This window comes from Pongo pygmaeus, chromosome 16 (genome assembly GCF_028885625.2).
Source record: "Pongo pygmaeus isolate AG05252 chromosome 16, NHGRI_mPonPyg2-v2.0_pri, whole genome shotgun sequence".
In the NCBI taxonomy this organism is placed as follows: Eukaryota; Metazoa; Chordata; class Mammalia; order Primates; family Hominidae; genus Pongo; species Pongo pygmaeus.
In genome coordinates, this window is record NC_072389.2 from 82,368,493 (window position 1) to 82,393,683 (window position 25,191).

Here is a 25,191-nt window from a genome sequence, read left to right on the forward strand (position 1 = left end):
AAACTTCAGACTAACATCCCTCACAAACATAGATGCAAAAATCCTCAACAAAATACTAGCAAATAAAATCCAGTAGCACATTAAAAGGTTAACACACCACAAATCAAGTAAGCTTTATTCCTGAGATGTAAGGCTGGTTCAATCAGCAACTCAATAAATGTGATTCACCACATAAACAGAATCAAAAGCAAAATCCATATAACCATCTAAATAGATGCAGTGGAAGCATTTGATAAAATCCAACACCCTTCATGATGAAAACTTTCAACAGATTAGGCATCAAAGAAACATAACTAAAAATAAGGCCGGGCATGATGGCTCACGTGAGCCTGTAATCCCAGCACTTTGGAAGGCTGAGGCAGGTGGATCACTTGAGGTCAGGAGTTTGAGACCAGCCTGGCCAACATGGTGAACCCCATGTCGCTGCTAAAAAAAAAAAAAAAAAGTATATATTTATACACACACACACACACACACATTAGCCGGGTGTGGTGGCAGGTGCCTGTTATTCCAGCTACTCGGGAGGCTGAGGCAGGAGAATCACTTAGAGCGGGGAGGCAGAGGTTTCAGTGAGCCAAGATCGTGCCATTGCACTCCAGCCTGGGCGACAGAGGGAGATTCTGTCTCAAAAAATAATAATGATAATAATAAGAGCTATCTACGACAAACCCACAGCCAACATCATACTGAAGGGGCAAAAGCTGAACCATTCTGTTTGGATCTGGAACAAGACAAGGACGCCCACTCTGACCACTCCTATCCAACACAGAACTAGAAGTCCTAGCCAGGGCAATCAGGAAAGAGAAAGAAATAAAAGGTATCCAAATAGGAAAAGAAATCAAACTACCTCTCTTTGCTGACAATATGATTCTACACCTAGGAAATCATAAAGACTCTGCCAAAGGGCTCCTAGAATTGATAAATGACATTAGTAAAGTTTCGGAATACAAAATCAATGAACAGAAATCAGTAGCATTGCTAACAACATCTAGGCTGAGCGTAAAATCAAGAACACAATCTCATTCATAATAGCCACACGAAAAATGAAATACCTAAGAATACAGCTGACCAAGGAGGAGAAAGACTTCTAAAAGAACAACTACAAAACTGCCAAAAAAAAATTACAGATTACACAAACAAATGGAAAAACATTCCATGCTCATGGATTGGAAGAGTCAATATGGTAAAAATGGCTATACTGCCCAAAGCAATATATAAATATAATGCTATTCGTATCAAACTGCCAATGTCATTATTCACAAAATTAGAAAAAATGATTCTAAAATTCATATGGAACCAAAAAAGAGCGCAAATAACAAAAGCAATCCTAAGCAAAAGAATAAAGCCGGAGAATCACACTACCCAATTTCAAGCTATACTATAAAGCCACAGTAATCAAAACAACTTGGTATTGGTACAAAAACTGACACATAGACCAACTGAACAGAAAACTCAGAAATAAAGCCACATATCTGCAACCATCTCATCTTCAACAAGGGAGATAAAAACAAGCAATTGGAAAACAATTCTCCATTCAATAAATGGTGGTGGAATAACTGAATAGCCATATGCAGAAGATTGAAGCTGGACCCCTACTTTTCACCAGATACAAAAATTGACTCAAATGAGTTAAAGATTGAAAAGTACCTCAAGCTACAAAAATTCTAGAAGACAACCTAGCAAATATTTTTCCCAACATCACCATTGGCAAATAATTTTTGGCAAAGTCCCTAAAAGCAACTGCAACAAAAACAAGAATAAGCAACAAGTGGGACATAATTAAACTAAAGAGATTCTGTACATCAAAATAAACTATCAGCCGAGCAAAGAGACAACAAACAGAATGGGAGAAGATATTCAGAAACTATGCATCCAACAAAGGCCTAATATCTAGAATCTATAGAGAACTTAAACAAATCAACAAATAAAATAACCCATTAAAAACTGGACGAAAGACATAAACAGACACTTCTCAAAAGAAGATATATAAGTAGCCAAGAAACATGAAAAAATGCTAATCATCAGAGAAATGCACGAATCATCAGAGAAATGCAAATCAAAACCACAATGAGCCCAGCACTTTGGGAGGCCAAGGTGGGTTGATCACGAGGTCAGGAGATCAAGACCATCCTGGCTAACATGGTAAAACTCTGTCTCTACTAAAAATACGAAAACAAAAAATTAGCCGGGCATGGTGGCGGGCACCTGTAGTCCCAGCTACTCGGGAGGCTGAGGCAGGAGAATGGTGTGAACCCGGGAGGCGGAGCTTGCAGTGAGCCGAGATCACGCCACTGCACTCCAGCCTGGCTGACAAAGCGAGACTCCATCTCAAAACAAAACAAAACAAACAAACAAACAAAACCACAATGAGATACCATCTCATACCACTAACAATGCTATTACCACAAAGTCAAATAACAACAGATTCTGGTGAGGCTACCGAGAAAAGAGAATGCTTACACAGGGAATGTAAATTAGTTCAACCACTGTGGAAAGCAGTCTGAAGATTTCTCAAAGAACTTAAAACAGGGCTACCATTCGACCCAGCAATTCCATTACTGGGTACATACCCCAAATAAAATAATCATTCTACACAAAAGACACTTGCAAAAATCTGGAAGTGGTTGCCAAGGCCACCAGGCAGCAAATATGAGTGTGACAAGTCCCTGACTCAGGCATCCTGCTTTCCCTGGCCTGGCTCACCAGGTCCTACCAAGGTGGCTTACTCTTTTACAATTTTGGGTCTGGTTTCAGGAGGCCTGAATGTCATCAGCAAACAAAGCTGGTGGAGTGAATCTACTTCATACCATGATCAAACCTCCAGGGGCAGCAAAGAAGATAAAAGGAAAAAGGATAGCAACTTCAAAGATTAAAGAAACAACATCTCACAGAGCTGAGAAAGAACTAGTGCAAGAATTACGGTATCTCAAAGCCAGAGTGTCTTCCTATCTCAAAACAACAGCAGTAAATCTTAACAACAGCAATGATTCTTAACCAGGCTGAAACGACAGACACAGAATTCAGAAGATGAAAAGGAATGAAGATCATCAAGATTCAGGAGAAAGTTTGAACTGAATCCAATGATTCTAAGGAATACAACAAAATAATACAGGAGCTGAGAGACAAAACAGTCATTTTAAGAAAGAACCAAACTGATCTGATACAGGCAAAAAAATCACTTTGAGAATTTCATAATAAAATTTCAAGAATTAAGAGCAGAATCAACCAAGCTGAGGAAAAAAATCTCCGATCATGAAGACTAGTTTTCCAAATTAAATCAGACAAACAAAAAGAAAAAAGAAGAAGGAACAAAACCTCTGAGAAATATGGGATTATGTAAAGAGACCAAATCTATGACTCATTGATGTCCCTGAAAGAGAAGGAGAGAAAAAGCAAGCAACCTGGAAAGCATATTTGAGGACATCATCCATGAAAATTTCCCCAAACTCTAGAGAGGATAACATTCGAATTCAAGAAACTCAGAGAACCCCTGTGAGATACTACACAAGACAACCATGTGCAAGACATACAGTCATCACATTCTCCACGATCAAAGTGAAAGGAAGAATTATCCATGATGAACATGTGTACAAAAATCCTCAAGAGAGAAGGGGCAGTCACCCACAAAGTAAACCTCATCAGGCTAACAGTGGATCTTTCAGCACAAACGCTACAAGGCAGAAGAGATTTGAGGCTTATATTCAGCATTATTAAAAGAAATTCCAACCAAGAACTTTAAATCTAGAAAAACTAAGCTTCATAAGGGAAGGAGAAATAAGATCCTTTTCAGACAAGCAAATGCTAAGGGGATTCATTACCATAGACCTGCCTTAAAAAAGGTCCTTAAGAGATAGTGGAAATAGAAAAGATTGTTACGGCCCACAAAAACAAACAAACAAAGACACTTAAGTATGTAGGCCACTAACACTATAAAGCAACTGCGCAATCAAGTCTGCATAATAACCAGCTAACACAACATGACAGGATCAGATCTGCATGTATCAACATTAACTTTAAATGTAAATGAGAATAATGCCCTCAATTAAAAGGTGGAGTGGCAAGGTGGATAAAGAAGCCAGACCCAACCATATGTTGTCTTCAATGGACCCATCTCACAAGCAGTGATAGCCACAGGTTCAAGGTAAAGGGCTGGAGAAAAATCTAACAAACACGAAACAGAAAAAAGCAGGGGTTGCTACTGTAATTCCAGAAAAAAATAGAATTTAAATCCACAACAAACCAGACAAAGAAGAGCATTACATAATAGTAAAGGATTCAATTCAACAAGACCTAACTATTCTAAACACGTATGTACCAAACACTGGAGCACACAGATTCATAAAATAAGTTCTTAGAAACTTATGAAAAGACTTAGAAAACCACATAATAATAGTGGGAGACTTCAGTACCCCACTGACAGCATTAAACAGACTACTGAGGCAGAAAACTAACAATGATATTCAGGGCCTGAACTTGACACTTCACTAAATGGACCTAATGATATCTAGAGAACTCTCCACCCCAAAACAACATAATACACATTCTTCTCATCTGCACAAGGCCCATGGTCTAAATTACCCACACAGTGAAACATAAAACAATTATCAACAAATTCAAAAACCCAAAATCATACCAACTACGATCTCAGACCACAGCACCACAAAAGTAGGTATCAATTCTAAGAAAAGTGCTTAAAACCATACAATGAAATGGAAATTAAACAACCTGCTCCCAAATGACTTTGGAGTAAACAATAAAATTAAAGCAGAAATCAAGAAATTATTTGAAACTAATGAGAAAAAAAAGATAAGACATACCAGAATCTCTGGGACACAGCTAAAGCAGTGTTAAGCGGGAAGTTTATAGTGCTAAACTACCACATCAAAATGTTAGAAAGATCTCAAATTAACAGCCTACCATCACACCCAAATGAAGTAGAGGAAGAGGAACCCAACCCCAAAGCTAGTGGAAGACAAGAAATAACCAAAATCAGAGCTCAACTGAAGAAAACTGAGATGAGAAAAAATTATGCAAATGACCAATGAATCCAAGAGTTGATTTTTTTGACAGACAAAGTAAGACTGATAGACCACTAGCTAGACTAATAAAGAAAAAAAGACATAAGATCCAAATAAGCACAATCAGAAATGCCAAAGGGAACATTACGACCAGCCCTACAGAAATGTAAAACAACCCTCAGAGACTATTACAAACACCTCTATGCATACAAACTAGAAAATCTAGAAGAAACTGATAAATTCCTGGAAACGTACAACCTTTTAAGATTGAATGAGGAAGAAATTGCAATCCTAAACAGCCCAATAACTAGGACTGAAACTGAATCAGTAATAAAAAGCCTATGAACCAGAAAAAGCCCAGGACCAGATTTAGAGCCAGATTCCACCAAATGTATAAAGAAGAGCTGGTACTATTACTACTGAAACTATTCCAAATAATGAGGAGGAGGGACTCTTTAATTCATTCTATGAGCCAAGCATCATTCTGATATCAAAATCTGGCAGAGACAAAACAACAACAACAAAAAAAAGAAAGAAAGAAAGAAAAAAGAACACAGGCCATTATTCATGATGACCTGCATACAAAAATCCTCAAGAAAATGCTAGCAAACCAAACTCAGCAACACATCAAAAAACTAACCCACTATGATCAAATAGGCTTTATCCCTGGGATACAAGGTTGGTCAACAAACACAAATCAATATATAGGATTCATCCATACACAAAACTAAAAACAAAAACCATATGATCATCTAAACAGATGCAGGAAAGGCTTTCAATAAAATTCAACATCACTTCATGTTAAAAACCTTCAACAAACTAGGGAGAAAAGGAATATGCCTCAAAATAATTAGAACTGTATATGTCAAACACACAGCCAGTATCATACTGAACAGGCAAAAGCTAGAAGCATTGCCTTTGAGAAATGGAACAAAACAGGATTCCCACTATCACCACTCCTATTCAGCATAGTACTGGAAATCCTAGCCAGAGCAATCAGGCAAAATAATGAATAAAAGGCATCCAAATAGGAAGAGAGGAAGTCAAACTATTTCTGTTTGCTGACGATATGATTCTATCCCTAGAAAACCCCACAGTTTCTACCCCAAAATTCCTAGATCTGATAAACAACTTCAGTACCATTTCAGGATATAAAATCAATGTACAAAAATCAGTGGCATTTCTACACACCAACATCCAAGCTGAGGGCCAATTTAAGAATGCAATCCCATTCACAATAGCCACAAAAAAGAATAAAATACCTAGAAATACAGCTAACCATGGAGTTGAAAAATGTCTACAACAAGAATTACAAAACACTGCTCAAAGAAATCAGAGATGACATAAACAAAGGCAAAAATATTTCATGCTCACAGAGAGAAAGAATCTATTGTTAACATGGCCATACTGCTCAAAGCAATTTATAGATTCAATTCTATTCCCATGAAACTAACAATGATATTCTTAACAAAATTAGAAAAAAATTATTTAAAAACTCATATGGAACCAAAAAAGAGCCCCAGTAGCCAGAGCAATCCTACGTAAAAGAACAAAGCTGAAGACATCACATTACCCACATTACCCAACTTCAAACTATACTTTACAAGGCCATGAACCAAAACAGCATGGTACTGGTACAAAAACAGAAACACAGATGAATGGAACAGTAAAGAGAGTGCAGAAAAAAATACCGCACACCTGCAACCATCTCATCTTTGACAAAGTTGACAAGAACAAGCAGTGGGGAAAGGAATTTCTATTCATTAAATGGTGCTGGGGTAATTGGCTAGCCATATGCAGAAGCTAAAACTGAAACTCTTATTTACACCATTTACAATAATCAACTCAAGATGGATTAAATAATTTAAATGTGAAACCTCAAACTATAAAAACCCTAGAAGATAGCCGAGAAAATACCATTCTGGAAACAGGACCTGGTAAATATTTCATGATGAGGAAGCCAAAAACAATTGCAACCAAAAAAAAAATTGACAAATGAGACCTATTTAAAATAAAGAGTTTCCACACAAGTAAAGAAAATATTACCAGAGTAAACAGACAACCTACATACTGGGAGAAAATATTTGCAAACCATGAATCTGACAAAGGTTTAATATTCAGAACCTATGAGGAACTTAAACAAATTTACAAGCAAAAACAATCTCATTAAAAAGTGGGCAAAGAATATTACAGACACACTTTTTTTTTTAAGTCAGGGTCTTGCTCTGTTGCCCAGGCTGGGGTATAGTGGTACAATTACAGCTCACTGCAGTCTCGACCTCCCAGGGTCAAGTGATCCTCTTGCCTCAGCCTCCTGAGAAGCTGGGACCACAGGGGATGCCACTATGCACTGCTAACTTTTTCATTTTTTGTAGAAACAGGGTCTTGCTATATTGCCCAGGCTGATGTCAAACTCATGGCCTAAAACAATCCTCCTGCCACAGCCTCCCAAAGTGCTGGGATTATAGGCATGAGCCACCACACCCAACCTGAACAGACACATTTTTAAGAAGACAAACACATGGTCAACAAGCAAATGAAAGAATGTTTAACATCACTATTCATTAGAGAAATGGAAATCTAAACCATAACTAGATATCATCTTATACTAGTCAGAATGGTTATTATTTTAAAAGTCAAAAAATAATAGATGCTGGCGAGGCTGTGGAAAACAGGGAATGCTTACATACTGTTGGTGAGGGAATGCTTATATACTGTTGGTGGGAATGTAAATTATTCCGTTATTGTGCAGAGCAGTCTGGAGATTTCTCAAAGAACACAGAACAACCATTTGACCCAGCAATTCCATTATTGGGTATATACCCATGGGAATATAAATCTTTCTACCATAAAGACACATGTATGTCTGTGTTCATTGCAGCACTATTCATAATGGCAGACATGGAATCAACCTAAATGCCCATCAATGGGAGAGTGGACAAAGAAAATGGGGTTCATAGGTATCATGGAATACTATGCATCTATAAGAAAAGAATGAGGTTGCATGCTTTGCAGCAACATGGATGGAGCTGGAGGTCATTATTCTACGCAAACTAATGCAGGAACAGAAAACCAAATACTACATGTTCTCATAAGTGGGAGTGAAACACTGAATACACATGGACACAAAGAAGGAAACATCAGACACTGGGGCCTACTTGAGGGTGGAGGGTGCAAGGATGTTGAAGATAAAAAAACAACCTATTGGGTACTATGCTTATTACCTGGATGGCAAAATAATCTATACAGCAAATATCCTGTGACATGCAATTAACCTATGGAGTAAAGCTGCCCAAATACCCCTGAACCTAAAATAAAAATTTAAAACAATAATAAATAAATAATGTAAAAGGTGTACTCCCCCTCTTCTCTAGGGGGAAAAAAAGACATACACTCATGTGGTCATCAAGGCAGTATTTACAATAGCAAAAACATGGTTTTAGGTTGTCTATGGGAACATGGAACATCAATCTATGACGAAAACGCTCAAGAAACTAAGAATAGAAGAAAGCTTCCTCAATCTGATAAAGGGCATCTAAAAAAATAAAAACAAAAACAAACTACAGCTAACATCATCCCTTAACGGTGAAAAACAGCTTTCTCCCTAACATCAGGATCAAGGCTTCTGTTCTGTATTTTACTGAGGGTACAAGACAGTGTAGTATGATAGTAAAAACAGTATACAAATTGGAAAGTAAGAAATAAAACTTTTCACTCCCAGATACCATGTTCATGTACATTAAAAATCTTATAAATTTACCAAAAAAACTAATTAGAGCTTATAAGTCAATTTGGCAATGTCCCAGAATATAAGGTTAATATGCAAAAAAACCCTGTTTCTATAAACTAGCAAGAAACAAGTAAAAATGAAAACAAAATAACATTTTAAATGATATTCCATGTGTAACACTTATACACTAAAAATCACAAAACATTACTGAAATTTCATGAAGAAGCTCTAAGGAAATGCAGAGAATATACCATAATCATGAATTGGAAGACCCAATACAATACTATCACAATGTCAGTTATTACCAAGCTGAGCTACAGCTTCAATGCAATCCTAATCAAAATCCCAACAGGCTTTCTTATTTTAGAAAGTAAAAAACTAACTTAAATGTAAAACCCAAAACTCAAAACCATAAAAACCCTAGAAGAAAACAGAGGCAGTACCTTTCAGGATACAGACATGGGCAAAGATTTTATGATGAAATCGCCAAAAGCAATTGCAACAAAAGCTAAAATTGACAAATGAGATCTAATTAAACTAAAGAGCTTCTGCATAGCAAAACAAACTATCATAAGAGCAAACAGGCAACCTACAGAATGGGAGAAAAATTTTTCAATCTACCCATCTGACAAAGGTCTAATATCCAGAATTTACAAGGAACTTAAACAAATTTACAAGAAAATAAAAACAACCTCATCAAAAAGTGGGCCACGAACATGAACAGACACTTCTCAAAAGAAGACATTTATGCGGCCAGCAAACATATATTAAAAAAAGGTCAACATCAGTGATCATTAGAGAAATGCAAATCAAAACCACAATGAGATACCATCTCATACTGGTCAGAATAGCGATTACTAATAAGTCAAGAAAAAAACAATGCTGGGGAGGCTGTGAAGAAATAGGAACGCTTTTACACTGTTGGTGGAAATGTAAATTAGTTCAACCATTGTGGAAGACAGTGTGGAGATTCCTCAAGGATCTAGAACCAGAAACACTATTTGGTCTAGCAATCCCATTACCGGGTATATACCCAAAGTAATATAAATCATTGTATTATAAAGATACATGGACACATATGTTTGTTGCAGCACTATTCACAATAACAAAGACATGGAACAAACCCAAATGCCCATCAATGATAGACTGAATAAAGAAAATGTGGTACATATACACCATGGAATACTATACAGCCATAAAAAGGAATGAGATCATGTCCTTTGCAGGGACATGGATGAAGCTAGAAGCCATCATCCTCAGCAAACTAATGCAGGAACTGAAAACCAAACACCACAGGTTCTCACTCGTAAGTGGGAGCTGAACAATGAGAACATATGGACACAGGGAGGGGAACAACACATACAGGGGCCTGTCAGGGGTCAAGAGGAGAGACAGCATCAGGACAAATAGCTAATGTATGCTGGACTTAACATCTAGATGATGGGTTGATAGTTGCAGCAAACCACCATGGCACATGTTTACCTATGTCACAAACCTGCACATTCTGCACATGTATCCTGGGACATATAGTAAAATAAAATAAAAATAAAATAAAATCAGTCACAACAACAATAACAAAAGAAAGTAAAAAACTGATCCTAATATTTATATAAAAATTGCAAAGTCCTGAGATAAGCAAAACAAGCTCAAAAAAGAAAAGTTGAAGGACTTCTACTTTATTTGAAGACTTTCTACAAAGCTATAGAAATCAAGATAGTTTAAAGATAACTTTATCAATGAAATAGAACTGAACTGAGAGTCCAGAAATATATTCAAACTAATAGGGCAGATTTACATTTTTATCAAGGTTTCAAAATAGAAACTTAGACATCAATGGAATGCAATAGAGTCCAAAACAGAATCACACATATATGATAGATTTTTTTAACTCAAGGTGCTAAGGCATATGGAAAAGAAAAATCTTTTCAAAAATGGTAGTAGAGCAGGCTATCTATAGAAAAATAAACCTGGACCTATACTTTATGTCATGCCTACTAATTTATTTTAAATGGACTATAAGCCTAAATGCAAAAGCTAAAATTACAAATCTTCTAGAAAAAATATGATAGAGTATCTTTTGACTTTTGGGCAGGCAAAGATCTCTTAGACATACCCAGAAAGCACTAGACATAAAAGAAAAATACTGATAAAGCAGATATCACTAAAATAAAAAAATTTTGCTTATCAAAAGCTATTATAAAGAAAATGTCATTGGTAACTTGATGGGGATGGCATTGAATCTGTAAATTACCTTGGGAAGGATGGCCATTTTCATGATATTGATTCTTCCTACCCATGAGCATGGAATGTTCTTCCATTTGTTTGTATCCTCTTTTATTTCCTTGAGCAGTGGTTTGTAGTTCTCCTTGAAGAGGTCCTTCACATCCCTTGTAAGTTGGATTCCTAGGTATTTTATTCTCTTTGAAGCAATTGTGAATGGGAGTTCACTCATGATTTGGCTCTCTGTTTGTCTGTTATTGGTGTATAAGAATGCTTGTGATTTTTGTACATTGATTTTGTATCCTGAGACTTTGCTGAAGTTGCTTATCAGCTTAAGGAGATTTTGGGCTGAGACAATGGGGTTTTCTAGATATACTATCATGTCATCTGCAAACAGGGACAATTTGACTTCCTCTTTTCCTAATTGAATACCCTTGATTTCCTTCTCTTGCCTAATTGCCCTGGCCAGAACTTCCAACACTATGTTGAATAGAAGTTGTGAGAGAGGGCATCCCTGTCTTGTGCCAGTTTTCAAAGGGAATGCTTCCAGTTTTTGCCCATTCAGTATGATATTGGCTGTGGGTTTGTCATAAATAGCTCTTATTATTTTGAGATACGACCCATCAATACCTAATTTATTGAGAGTTTTTAGCATGAAGGGTTGTTGAATTTTGTCAAAGGCCTTTTCTGCATCTATTGAGATAATCATGTGGTTTTTGACTTTGGTTCTGTTTATATGCTGGATTACATTTACTGATTTGCGTATATTGAACCAGCCTTGCATCCCAGGGATGAAGCCCACTTGATCATGGTGGATAAGCTTTTTGATGTGCTGCTGGATTCTGTTTGCCAGTATTTTATTGAGGATTTTCGCATCAATGTTCATCAAGGATATTGGTCTAAAATTCTCTTTTTTTGTTGTGTCTCTGCCAGGCTTTGGTATCAGGATGATGCTGGCCTCATAAAATGAGTTAGGGAGGATTCCCTCTTTTTCTATTGATTGGAATAGTTTCAGAAGGAATGGTACCAGCTCCTCCTTGTACCTCTGGTAGAATTCAGCTGTGAACCCATCTGGTCCTGGACTTTTTTTGGTTGGTAAGCTATTGATTATTGCCACAATTTCAGCTCCTGTTATTGGTCTATTCAGAGATTCAACTTCTTCCTGGTTTAGTCTTGGGAGGGTGTATGTGTCGAGGAATTTATCCATTTCTTCTAGATTTTCTAGTTTATTTGCGTAGAGGTGTTTGTAATATTCTCTGATGGTAGTTTGTATTTCTGTGGGATCGGTGGTGATATCCCCTTTATCATTTTTTATTGCATCTATTTGATTCTTCTCTCTTTTTTTCTTTATTAATCTTGCTAGCGGTCTATCAATTTTGTTGATCCTTTCAAAAAACCAGCTCCTGGATTCATTTATTTTTTGAAGGGTTTTTTGTGTCTCTATTTCCTTCAGTTCTGCTCTGATTTTAGTTATTTCTTGCCTTCTGCTAGCTTTTGAATGTGTTTGCTCTTGCTTTTCTAGTTCTTTTAATTGTGATGTTAGGGTGTCAATTTTGGATCTTTCCTGCTTTCTCTTGTGGGCATTTAGTGTTATAAATTTCCCTCTACACACTGCTTTGAATGCATCCCAGAGATTCTGGTATGTTGTGTCTTCGTTCTCGTTGGTTTCAAAGAACATCTTTATTTCTGCCTTCATTTCGTTATGTACCCAGTAGTCATTCAGGAGCAGGTTGTTCAGTTTCCACGTAGTTGAGCGGTTTTGAGTGAGATTCTTAATCCTGAGTTCTAGCTTGATTGCACTGTGATCTGAGAGATAGTTTGTTATAATTTCTGTTCTTTTACATTTATTAAGGAGAGCTTTACTTCCAAGTATATGGTCAATTTTGGAATAGGTGTGGTGTGGTGCTGAAAAAAATGTATATTCTGTTGATTTGGGGTGGAGAGTTCTGTAGATGTCTATTAGGTCCGCTTGGTGCAGAGCTGAGTTCAATTCCTGGGTATCCTTGTTGATTTTCTGTTTCGTTGATCTGTCTAATGTTGACAGTGGGGTGTTAAAGTCTCCCATTATTAATGTGTGGGAGTCTAAGTCTCTTTGTAGGTCACTCAGGACTTGCTTTATGAATCTGGGTGCTCCTGTATTGGGTGCATATATATTTAGGATAGTTAGCTCTTCTTGTTGAATTAATCCCTTTACCATTATGTAATGGCCTTCTTTGTCTCTTTTGATCTTTGTTGGTTTAAAGTCTGTTTTATCAGAGACTAGGATTGCAACCCCTGCCTTTTTTTGTTTTCCATTTGCTTGGTAGATCTTCCTCCATCCTTTTATTTTGAGCCTATGTGTGTCTCTGCCCGTGAGATGGGTTTCCTGAATACAGCACACTGATGGGTCTTGAGTCTTTATCCAACTTGCCAGTCTGTGTCTTTTAATTGGAGCATTTAGTCCATTTACATTTAAAGTTAATATTGTTATGTGTGAATCTGATCCTGTCATTATGATGTTAGCTGGTTATTTCGCTCATTAGTTGATGCAGTCTCTTCCTAGTCTCGATGGTCTTTACACTTCGGTATGATTTTGCAGTGGCTGGTACCGGTTGTGCCTTTCCATGTTTAGCGCTTCCTTCAGGAGCTCTTTTAGGGCAGGCCTGGTGGTGACAAAATCTCTCAGCATTTGCTTGTCTGTAAAGTATTTTATTTCTCCTTCACTTATGAAGCTTAGTTTGGCATATGGAACCAAAAAAGAGCCCGCATCACCAAGTCAATCCTAAGCCAAAAGAACAAAGCTGGAGGCATCACGCTACCTGACTTCAAACTATACTACAAGGCTACAGTAACCAAAACAGCATGGTACTGGTACCAAAACAGAGATATAGATCAATGGAACAGAACAGAGCCATCAGAAATAATGCCACATATCTACAACTATCTGATCTTTGACAAACCTGACAAAAACAAGAAATGGGGAAAGGATTCCCTGTTTAATAAATGGTGCTGGGAAAACTGGCTAGCCATATGGAGAAAGCTGAAACTGGATCCCTTCCTTACACCTTATACAAAAATCAATTCAAGATGGGTTAAAGACTTAAATGTTAGACCTAAAACCATAAAAACCCTAGAAGAAAACCTAGGCAATACCATTCAGGACATAGGCATGGGGAGGGACTTCATGTCTAAAACACCAAAAGCAATGGCAACAAAAGCCAAAATTGACAAATGGGATCTAATTAAACTAAAGAGCTTCTGCACAGCAAAGGAAACTACCATCAGAGTGAACAGGCAGCCTACAAAATGGGAGAAAATTTTCACAACCTACTCATCTGACAAAGGGCTAATATCCAGAATCTACAATGAACTCCAACAAATTTACAAGAAAAAAACAAACAACCCCATCAAAAAGTGGGCGAAGGACATGAACAGACACTTCTCAAAAGAAGACATTTATGCAGCCAAAAAACACATGAAAAAATGCTCATCATCACTGGCCATCAGAGAAATGCAAATCAAAACCACAATGAGATACCATCTCACACCAGTTAGAATGGCAATCATTAAAAAGTCAGGAAACAACAGGTGCTGGAGAGGATGTGGAGAAATAGGAACACTTTTACACTGTTGGTGGGACTGTAAACTAGTTCAACCATTGTGGAAGTCAGTGTGGCGATTCCTCAGGGATCTAGAACTAGAAATTCCATTTGACCCAGCCATCCCATTACTGGGTATATACCCAAAGGACTATAAATCATGCTGCTATAAAGACACATGCACACGTATGTTTATTGCGGCATTATTCACAATAGCAAAGACTTGGAACCAACCCAAATGCCCAACAATGATAGACTGGATTAAGAAAATGTGGCACATATACACCATGGAATACTATGCAGCCATAAAAAATGATGAGTTCACGTCCTTTGTAGGGACATGGATGAAATTGGAAATCATCATTCTCAGTAAACTATCGCAAGAACAAAAAACCAAACACCGCATATTCTCACTCATAGGTGGGAATTGAACAATGAGAACACATGGACACAGGAAGGGGAACATCACACTTCGGGGACTGTTGTGGGGTGGGGGGAGGGGGGAGAAAAAAATAAACAAATAAATAAATAAATAAATAAATAAAATGTATATGTAAGCTCCAGAATGAGTGAAAAGACATCTCAGTACATACATCTGTGTAATAACTTGCAGTCAGAATATATAAATGACTAATAAAATGACAGCCCATTTTTTTAAATTGGGACACTTCATAAAGGAAAATACTGAACAGTTTTAGAGGATATGAAAAGATGATCAATATATGTGTTAGTCACTGGGGAAATGCAAATTAGAACAACAATGAGATACCACTACATTCCCACTAGAACTAAACTAAAATTTTAAAAACTAATAATACCAAATATTGGCAAGAATATGAAGGACCTGGAATTCTCACAGATTGCTAATGGGAGTATAAAATGGCACAACTACTATGGAAAACAGTTTGATAATTCTACTTGTAGGTATTTATCGAAGAGAAATAAAAATATTTGTTCATCCAAAGACTTTAAAGGAGCTTTATTTATAAATGTCCCCGATTGGAAACCTAAATGTCTATCACTAGAATGTGGTATATCCATACAATGGATATAGTCAGCAATAAAAAGGGAAGAAATTACATATACACATCAACACAGATAAACCTCAAAAACAGTATAATCAGTTAAAAAAAAAAGCCAGCTGCAAAAGAGTGGATGTCATTTGTATAAATTTCTAGAACTGGAAAAAGTAATCTCCAGTTATAGAAAGCATATCAGTGGTTGCCTCAGGCCAGGAGTGGTGGGAGACTGACTGCAAAGAGGAAAAAAGAACTTTATGGGGCAATGAAAATGTTCTAAATCTTGATAGGGGTATGGATTGTATGACTATCAAGATTTTTCAAAACTCAAACAGTGTATTTTTGACATTGCCACATTGCACTTAAATAAACCATATGTCAATGAAAAAAGTCAATAGATACAGTTAGTACGCATAGAATGGATACAGATGGCAAAATATTAGAAGATAAAAGTATTTTTCCTATGGTTATTTACATGTTTAAGATTTTCCTTAAAAAACAAAGCATTAGTTACATTTAAAAAAAAATAAGGCCCTCAAAAGCAGCTTCATTGATAAGGTGACATTTGATCAAAGACCTGAAGGAGGCAAGGAAGCCAACTGACGGATGTATGTGAGAAGAACCTTCTAGGAAGAGGAAACCTGAACTATAAAATCCTTGAGGTTTTGACAAGAGCAGTGACAGGCTCTGACTTACATTTTAGCAGGTCTGCTGTGGCTGGAGTGTTTAGAATATACAAGGGCAGAAACAAGGAGACTAGTCAGAAGGCTACTGTAACAATCCAGGTAAGAGATGATTGAAGCTTTGGATCAGGGGAAAGCAGTGAAGTTAGAGAGACGTTGTCAAATTCTGAATATATTTTTAAAGCAAAGCTAACATTTGCAGTTAGATTGGATGTGAGGTGTAGGAGAAAGACAGATCAAGGATGACTTCAGTGGTTTTGGCCTAAGCAACTGGAATAAAGTATTTATTTGCTGATATAGAGAACACTATGTAATGAGGTAGGTTTTCTGTGGCAAGAAGGAAGAGCAGGTTTGTTTTGGACATACTAAGTTTGAGTAAAGCTGAAGATATAAAATTGGTAGTCATTGGCAAGTAGAGGTATTTATAGCCACAGAACCAGGAAGCTCACCAAGGGAATGTGAACATTAAAAATAGACATGTTCAAAAAACAGGCCCTTAAAACATTCAAAAGTATCAAGAGGTCTACAAGTTCTTAGGATAAACTAGAAATGAAGGTCAGTAATGCCCTAAAATATAACGTAAAACTATTCTGAGAAATCTGGATTAACTTCAAAAACTAAAATCAAAAAAGCCTTTTCTATTCTTTGATTAAATGAGCACTCTGAAGTTATCACTGATTATGTAAATTGAAATAGACACCTAGATTTATCATTATCTAAACACTGAAACTACAGAGAGATAACTGCACTGTTCACTATTATTGTACGTTCTATATTCCTATAATCCCATGGGTCAAGCTTCTCCATCTTTGAGACACTTAGTAGTAAAAGTATAAGGACATATTCAGAATAGTTGCCCTCGAACAGCAAAGGATTATCTACTAAAGAAGAGCTATCTCTGTGTCCTCGAACCGGACTCATCCGTCATCAGATGACACTCAAAGCTTGTGAGGTAATGATGTACTACACAGCTGTCTGATCTTCAGATGACACTTTGGAGGCTGATGATAAACTACAGGTCTGACAACTCACTTTCCATTTTAAGATATTTCTTGAACTTTTTCTTGTTGTGACAGGCAACCAAATTGATTAAGCCTAGTTATGGGATTTGACACTACAGCCAGTAGACTTCTATTTGTTGATTGCTATTGATTTTCTTTGATACTTCATTTAAAAATCAATAGTTGGAAAGAAAAATAGGCTTGGTTTACACATACTTAAACATACTATTGTATGCTGGAGAAGGCTCAAGTTTGGCAGAGCTTTGGCATCCAATTATAAGAAGAGCTCTTAACAGGTGAAAGCAAGGGCTTTAGATCGATAATGCAGTTTTCTTTCTCAATCAAGGAAAGTGGCTATAAATTAGGCTCATCAGTGTTATTTCCAAGGCTTTTATGAAGCAAACAACTTTAAACTTTTTTTGTCTTCCTTGGATTTACATTAAAAGACACATCACTAAGAGTTTTTCTTTTGCTTTTAAGGGTATTTAAGGTACCTGAAGTTCATCCGGGCTTTTATCTTTTTGGCTTTTTTTTTATTTTTTTGCCGCTCTTCTCCATCTTTCAAAGCTTCTGCTGGAGCTGTACTTTCAACCACAATGTCAATGATATACTTCTTCAAGGAAAGATGCTCCTGCAAGATAAATAAATAAAATAATAATAATGAGGATGATTATTTAAATATATTATAGGATTGCTATAGACTACAGTGAGTTTAAGACATTTGATGAAACTAAAAGTAATCTCCGTAATACACTGGTTTCTACAATTGTTTTGGAAAACGTTGAAGAAACTGTTTTACTTAAGGTTTTTACATCACTGACTTCACTTCATTGCATATCAATTGCGCCAATGCTAAGGCTACATGGACATAATCCCTACCACGATATCACACAAGTAGAGTAGGAAAGGTAAAATACATACACAAAACTATAAAACCATCTATAATACCAAGCCAATCGGAGATTTAGAGTGCTGTAAGAACCCAAAGAGGGAAACAAGATCACTGTTCACTAGGGGGAAGGCGGGGAAACTTCAGGAAGGAAGCACCATATCTGCTATCCCTTGAAGAAAGGATAAAATGTGAACATACGGATATTAGGTAAGTATGTGTTTGGGCTGTGAGTAGGGTAAGGCTGCAGGAAGGAAAAAGGAGGTCATCTCAGAAAACATCCTAGAGATGAGAAAGTGGAATGTGGGTATGGACAGCAAAGCTTTGTTCAGCAAGAGCACATAGTGTTTGGTCAAGTTCCCCTCCTTATCCATCTTAGATTTCATGGCCTATCACTATAATCATTCTGTTGCTTGCGCTCAGCTCTTTTCCCCCTTTCTTCTTTCATACATGCATGGCAAAATCCCAATCCTAAATCCAACTCTCTCCCTATTCTGAGCCTATGTCTGAAGCAGATTAATATGGCTATAATTACAAACTTTAAATTTATGAAATTACACCTCAAGTGGCCTCTAGTATTCCCAGGCAGTCAAGCAACTTTTCATTAGTTAGTCTACACATTTGCCTTGCTAAAAATTATTGTAGACTCTCTCCTTAAATCTCCAATATCCGTCATCTCCTAACGCCATCTCTCAGTTCTTGACCATGTTTATTTGATTAAGGAAAACAGCATTATTCAGACGAGAGCTTCCACACACTCCCACAGCTAAATATATCAAATAATCTGCATATGTGCCCGTACACTCTCTTCCCTCCTGTTATAATATATGAACACATGTTCCTATCTAAAAGCAAGTCCTCCAAATATACACTGGATCCCATTCCTTGTCTCGCATTTTTATGGTTATTTCTCCTCTTATCTACATCATCAGTTTTCCTGTTTCTACTTAAATCATCTCAAAAGGATTCTTGTTTGTATGTCTCTGTTCAGCTACTACCCTTTTGTACCAAAATTTGTTGAAACAAAGTGTATTTTGCCTCTACTTCCTTAGCTCTCATTCGCTCCCAAACTCATTTTAGTCCAGCTTTTGCCCTTACCACCTTTACCAATCTACAAATTTTCCTTGTCAAGGTCAATAACGCCAGTGGCCAATGTTCAGTTCTTATCTGTTTCTTGCAACCTTAGTCCTACAGATAATTTCCTCCTACCCAAGACTCTTCCTTCACTTGGTTTCCTGACATCACATTGTCCTTCTAACTCATTGGCTGCTCCTTCTAAGTCTTCTTTGCTGGGTCCTTCTCCTCTTCTTGACCTCTAAATGTTGAAGCATCCCAGAGCTATACTCAGAGCTTTCTTCTTCTCTATCCAAACTCACTCATCTAATGCAGTAACTTGAAATATTATTCATACATAGAAAATTCTCAAATTTTTATCTCTAGTTCTGACCTCTCTCCCAAACTCCATTCACCTGCATAAAAATGTCTCCTCGAATTGCTTGAAACCGGGAGGTGGAGGTTGCAGTGAGCCGAGATCACGCCATTGCACTCCAGCCTGGGCAACAAGAGTGAGATTTGGCCTCAAAAAAAAAAAAAGGCTCCTCAGCCAGGTACAGTGGCTCAACACCTGTAATCCCAACACTTTGGGAAGCCAAGGTGGGAGGATCACTTGAGGGCAAGAGTTCGAGACCAGCCTGGCCAAGATGGTAGAATCCCGTCTCTACTAAAAATACAAAAATTAGCCGGGCATGGAGGTATATGCCTGTACATACCTGTAATCCCAGCTACCTGGGAGGCTGAAGCAGAAGAATCGCTTGAACCCAGGAGGCGGAGGTTGCAATGAGCCAAGATCATACCACAGCACTCCAGCCTGGGCAACAAAGCAAGACTGTCTTTAAAAAAAGCAAAACAAAACAAAAGTCTCCTCAAAATCTCCAGTTAGGTGGAACATTTCCACAATCAGCATTCCGAAAATAACACATCTACAACAAAACTCTTATGCTCCTTATATACATCAAATTGTTCTTCTGAAAGTGTTCTCTATTTGAGTAAACAGTACCATCATTTGCATAATTGCTCACATCCAATACATCAGCAAATCCTATCAGTTCTCCTTTCATATATATCCCCAATTCAACCACTTATCCCTACCACCATCACCTGCTCTAAGTCACCAACAGCATTCATTTATATTACTGCAATAGCCTCTTAACTGGTCTCACAGTTTCTAATTTGACCCCATCGGTCTTTTCTCTATAAAAACAGCCACTTATTTTTTTAAAACAACAATCAAATCACATCATTCCTTTTATCAAAACTTACATTCTCATCACACTTAGGGTAAATCCAAATTCCTCACCATGACCTACAAAGCTGAGTCATTGATCTCTCTGATCTCATCTACCATTCTCTTCTTTCTTCACTAAAACTACATCCACAGTAGTCCTCTTGTTGTTCCCCACATTCATCAGAAACGTTACTGCCTCAGGGCTCTATATATGTTGTTCCCTTAGCCAAGAATATTCTCTTGGGTATTTACGTGGTCTCGACCAAAATGAATGCTCAGTCTTAACATACACCCTCTATTATTTGTCATCTCCTTATTCTCTTTATGTTTCTTCATTAGACTTCACATCACTGCCTAACGTTACATAATCATTTTCAATTTCCATCCACAAACATAAGTTTCCCAAGGGCAACGACTTTGTCTGTTTTGTTCACTGATGTTTCTAAGCCTAGAACTGTGTCTGTCATATGGCAAGCACTCAGTAAGTATGCGTTACATAAATAAATAAAAAGAGAGTTAATGTAATAACAACTAATAATAGTATTTTTCTCCCTTATTACACAAGATACATTGAGCTAAGTACTTTATATAATATCACTCATCTCATCCTTAGAACTATACTTAGAAAAAACTTAGAAGGTATATATTTTTATTATCCTCATTTTAACTATGAGAAAACTTGGACACAAAGTTAACTTTTTCAAAGTTAGAAGGCCAAAACCATGACTGAGTGACACTGCAGCTAGTAAAGTGACAGAGCCTAAATTTAAACCCAGACAGTGTGATTAGGGAATCCATATTCTTGACTACTACCTTAGAGATATGGCTGGAAATAGGTATGAGCTATAGAATTGTGCTCACTTTCCAAATTATGAACCTACCAACAAAAAACAAGCAACAACAACAACAACAACAACAAAAACCCACAGCCAAACGAAGAAAGTATTCTCTCACTGTAGAATATTTTCTTTGATAAACTAGGCCTATGGTATACTATACTTTTATACGGTAGCACTAACATAAAGCAAATGATTTAAGTAGTAAGTACACACATACAAAAAACTTAAAACAAATAACCCAGGTCTTTCTTTTCAAAGAAAGAAAACAGCGAGTGGCAGGGGGAGAAAACCCTCTTCCCATTATCTCCCAAAGACATATGGAACAAAGCAAGTCATATATGAAAGCACCATCCATACTACCATTTATTGAACAGTTATTATGTGATTAGCAAAGGACTGAATCAATTGCATACATTATTTCCTATCATCTTCACAATCCCATAAAGCAGGTGGTAGTATGTTTACATTTCAGAGATGGTTAACAAACACAGATGTTTACTGATGCAGATCTCAAAGGAGTTCGGTATAAGGCCGCCCATGGTCATAAAGCTCAAGATCAAAACCACGACTGGCTGACTTTCCAAGATCAAGGTTTTTTACTACTCCACATTCCCTCCCGCCATGCTGCTCATGCAGGCTAGTCTCCGACATGTGATTTGATCACTGCACTAAGGAAAAGAAATATTCTAAATGATATCTTCAGTTTTGTGAAAGATCTAAATTATACTATTTTCAGTTGTACATAAATGTTATTTACATATCTAACAGAAATCACTAAGAAAACTTATACACAAATGCAGTCACTACACAAAAAAACTTGGACTCTATCCAGAACTATCAAGAATCATACCTTTGTTAGAGACAACGCCTTTACACACATATTCACATACAAAACCACATACATCAGGCATTCATATTAATGTTAATGTTTTTAAAATCTCAAACCAGAGACAAATGAGCATGTTTTTGTTTGACTTAATAGTAAACTTTTCCTTAACACAAAAATGTGTTCATTATAGAAAATATATATAAATAAAAATTAAAATATTTCTAATACCTAGAAAAAAACTGTTTTGAAGTATATTCTTCCAGACATTGTTCTTTGCATATAGTTTTTTAAAAATAGGTTCTCCCATTTATGAAATTTTTAAATTTGCTATATTTGATATAAATATATATTCCTTCCATTAAATAATAATTCTACAACATAAGCTAACAGATGTAAGCTATTCCATTTCATGAATACACCTATTTTGAGTAATGCCTTGTTAGACATCTGGATAATTTTTAATTTTTCAGTGACATAAATAATGCAACAAAATATTCCTATAGTTCAAATTTAAACAAATAGTCAATTATTCCTTTATGATCAAATCACAGAAATGAAAAACCCGGGCCACAGATTATACATATTTTTAAGACTTTTGATAAGTATTCTCAAATTGAACAATCAAAATGGGAATTAGTTGATGTCCCCGCAAGTGGTTTGCCAGTATGTGGTGTTCCTGTTTTGTTTCTAAACCTCTTGATTAGTTAACTGAAATATTGGTATTAGTATGCTTGACCATTTGTCTGCATTTTGTTTTCTATGACTTAGGATGTTTCTTCTGTCCAGCTTTCTATAAATACATTTCAAGTCTTTACATATTACCTTTTAATGGTTTGCATTACGCTTTTGCTTCTTCTAAGAGAGAGATCACCTTTTGATGATAAAAGAGTAAAAATCATCTACCTTTCCATTAAAATAATTACAGTGTTATACAAGAAGAAAGTTTTGACATGGTTTCTTAAGATGGAAACCATGTAAAAAGAAGCTTTTTCAACACTGAGGGAGTGGTTTAGTAAATTATGGTATATTTCTATGAAAAGGTAACAGTCATCAAAATCCTTATTAAAGGTTGGGTGCAGGGGCTCACATATGTAATCCTAGCACTTTGGAAGGCAGAGGCGGGTGGATCGCTTGAGCCCCGGAGTTCGAGATCAACCTGGGTAACATGGAAAAACCCCGTCTTCACAAAATATTAGCAGGACATCATGGGTGTGCACCTGCGGTCCCAGCTCCATGGGAGGCTGAGGTGGGAGGATCACCTGAGTCCAGGAAGTTGAGGCCACAGTGAGCCGTGACTGCACAACTGCACTCCAGTCTGGGCAACAAATTGAGATTATAAAAGAAAACTCTGAGAAGATAGTGGCAGTGGTAGCAGAATTTTGAACTCTCTGAATCTCCATATACAAACATAAAGAGGAATTAGATATTAAAGCAAAACCCATGAAAAATATTTACAACCATACTAAGTGACAAGGTATTCCCACAACCTCCAAATAGAAGTGAGTGTGGTGGTTCACGCCTGTAATCCCAGCACTGTGGGAGGCCGAGGCAGGTGGATCACAGGTCAGGAGATTGAGACCATCCTGGCTAACATGGTGAAACCCCGTCTCTACTAAAAATAGAAAAAAATTAGCCAGGAGTGGTGGCAGGTGCCTGCAGTCCCAGCTACTCTGGAGGCTGAGGCAGGAGAATGGTGTGAACCCGGGAGGCAGAGCTTGCAGTGAGTCGAGATCGCACCACTGCACTCCAGCCTGGGCGACAGAGCAAGACTCCGTTTTAAGAAAAAAACAAACAACCCCATCAAAAAGTGGGCGAAGGATATGAACAGACACTTCTCAAAAGAAGACATTTATGCAGCCAAAAGACACATGAAAAAATGCTCATCATCACTGGCCATCAGAGAAATGCAAATCAAAACCACAGTGAGATACCATCTCACATCAGTTAGAATGGCGATCATTAAAAAGTCAGGAAACAACAGGTGCTGGAGAGGATGTGGAGAAATAGCAACACTTTTACACTGTTGGTGGGACTGTAAACTAGTTCAACCATTGTGGAAGTCAGTGTGGCGATTCCTCAGGGATCTAGAACTAGAAATACCATTTGACCCAGCCATCCCATTACTGGGTATATACCCAAAGGACTATAAATCATGCTGCTATAAAGACACACGCACATGTATGTTTATTGCGGCACTATTCACAATAGCAAAGACTTGGAACCAACCCAAATGTCCAACAATGATAGACTGGATTAAGAAAATGTGGCACATATACACCATGGAATACTATGCAGCCATAAAAAATGATGAGTTCATGTCCTTTGTAGGGACATGGATGAAATTGGAAATAATCATTCTCAGTAAACTATCGCAAGGACAAAAAACCAAACACCGCATGTTCTCACTCATAGATGGGAATTGAACAATGAGAACACGTGGACACAGGAAGGGGAACATCACACTCTGGGGACTGTTGTGGGGTGGGAGGAGGGGGGAGGGATAGCATTAGGAGATATACCTAATGCTAAATGGCGAGTTAATGGGTGCAGCACACCAGCATGGCACATGTATACATATGTAACTAACCTGCACATTGTGCACATGTACCCTAAAACTTAAAGTATAATAATAATAATAAAAATTAAAAAAAAAAAAAGAAGTGAGTGTGGACAAACTACCATCAGAGAAGTAGCGTTTCAGTGTCTGCAGGAGAAATTAGAGGGAAACATCAGGATGAATAATGAGTATTAGAACATAAGAACCCTAAAAAAGGAACAGTTACTCACTGGAGAGTTAACAGGCTAATTTGAGAACAGCATTTGAAAGTGAGAGGGGCTCTGGCGACTTCAATAGGAGGTAAGTAAATGGTCCTTGCATTAAGAAGGTCTGATCTGACTAGTGGAGGGTAGCCCTTATGACTCTGGAAATGAGCCACCAGGGCTCCCTTCCAGGAGAAACTGCTGGGAAAGGAATTTAAATTGGACAAACTAGGGAAAATAGAGACAAAGGGGAAAACAATGCCTAGCTAAAAGCAGAACAGGAAAACAGAACCAGGAAACTTCAGAACTCAAGCCACTACATTTTTCACAAAAATTATGTA

The 25,191-nt window shown here is 37.2% G+C and overlaps 1 protein-coding gene across 9 annotated transcripts in view; it reads right to left on the reverse strand.

Moving 5' to 3' along the window:
- The window catches only part of SCAPER (S-phase cyclin A associated protein in the ER), a 552,312-nt gene that overhangs the window by 305,613 nt on the left and 221,508 nt on the right, over nt 1-25,191 (reverse strand). For all 9 annotated transcript variants that reach the window (XM_063652363.1, XM_054452429.2, XM_054452422.2 and 6 more), the window contains one exon: nt 17,744-17,880. In XM_063652363.1, the coding sequence (XP_063508433.1) occupies nt 17,744-17,880 (137 nt within the window). The remainder of the gene's footprint in view (nt 1-17,743; nt 17,881-25,191) is intronic.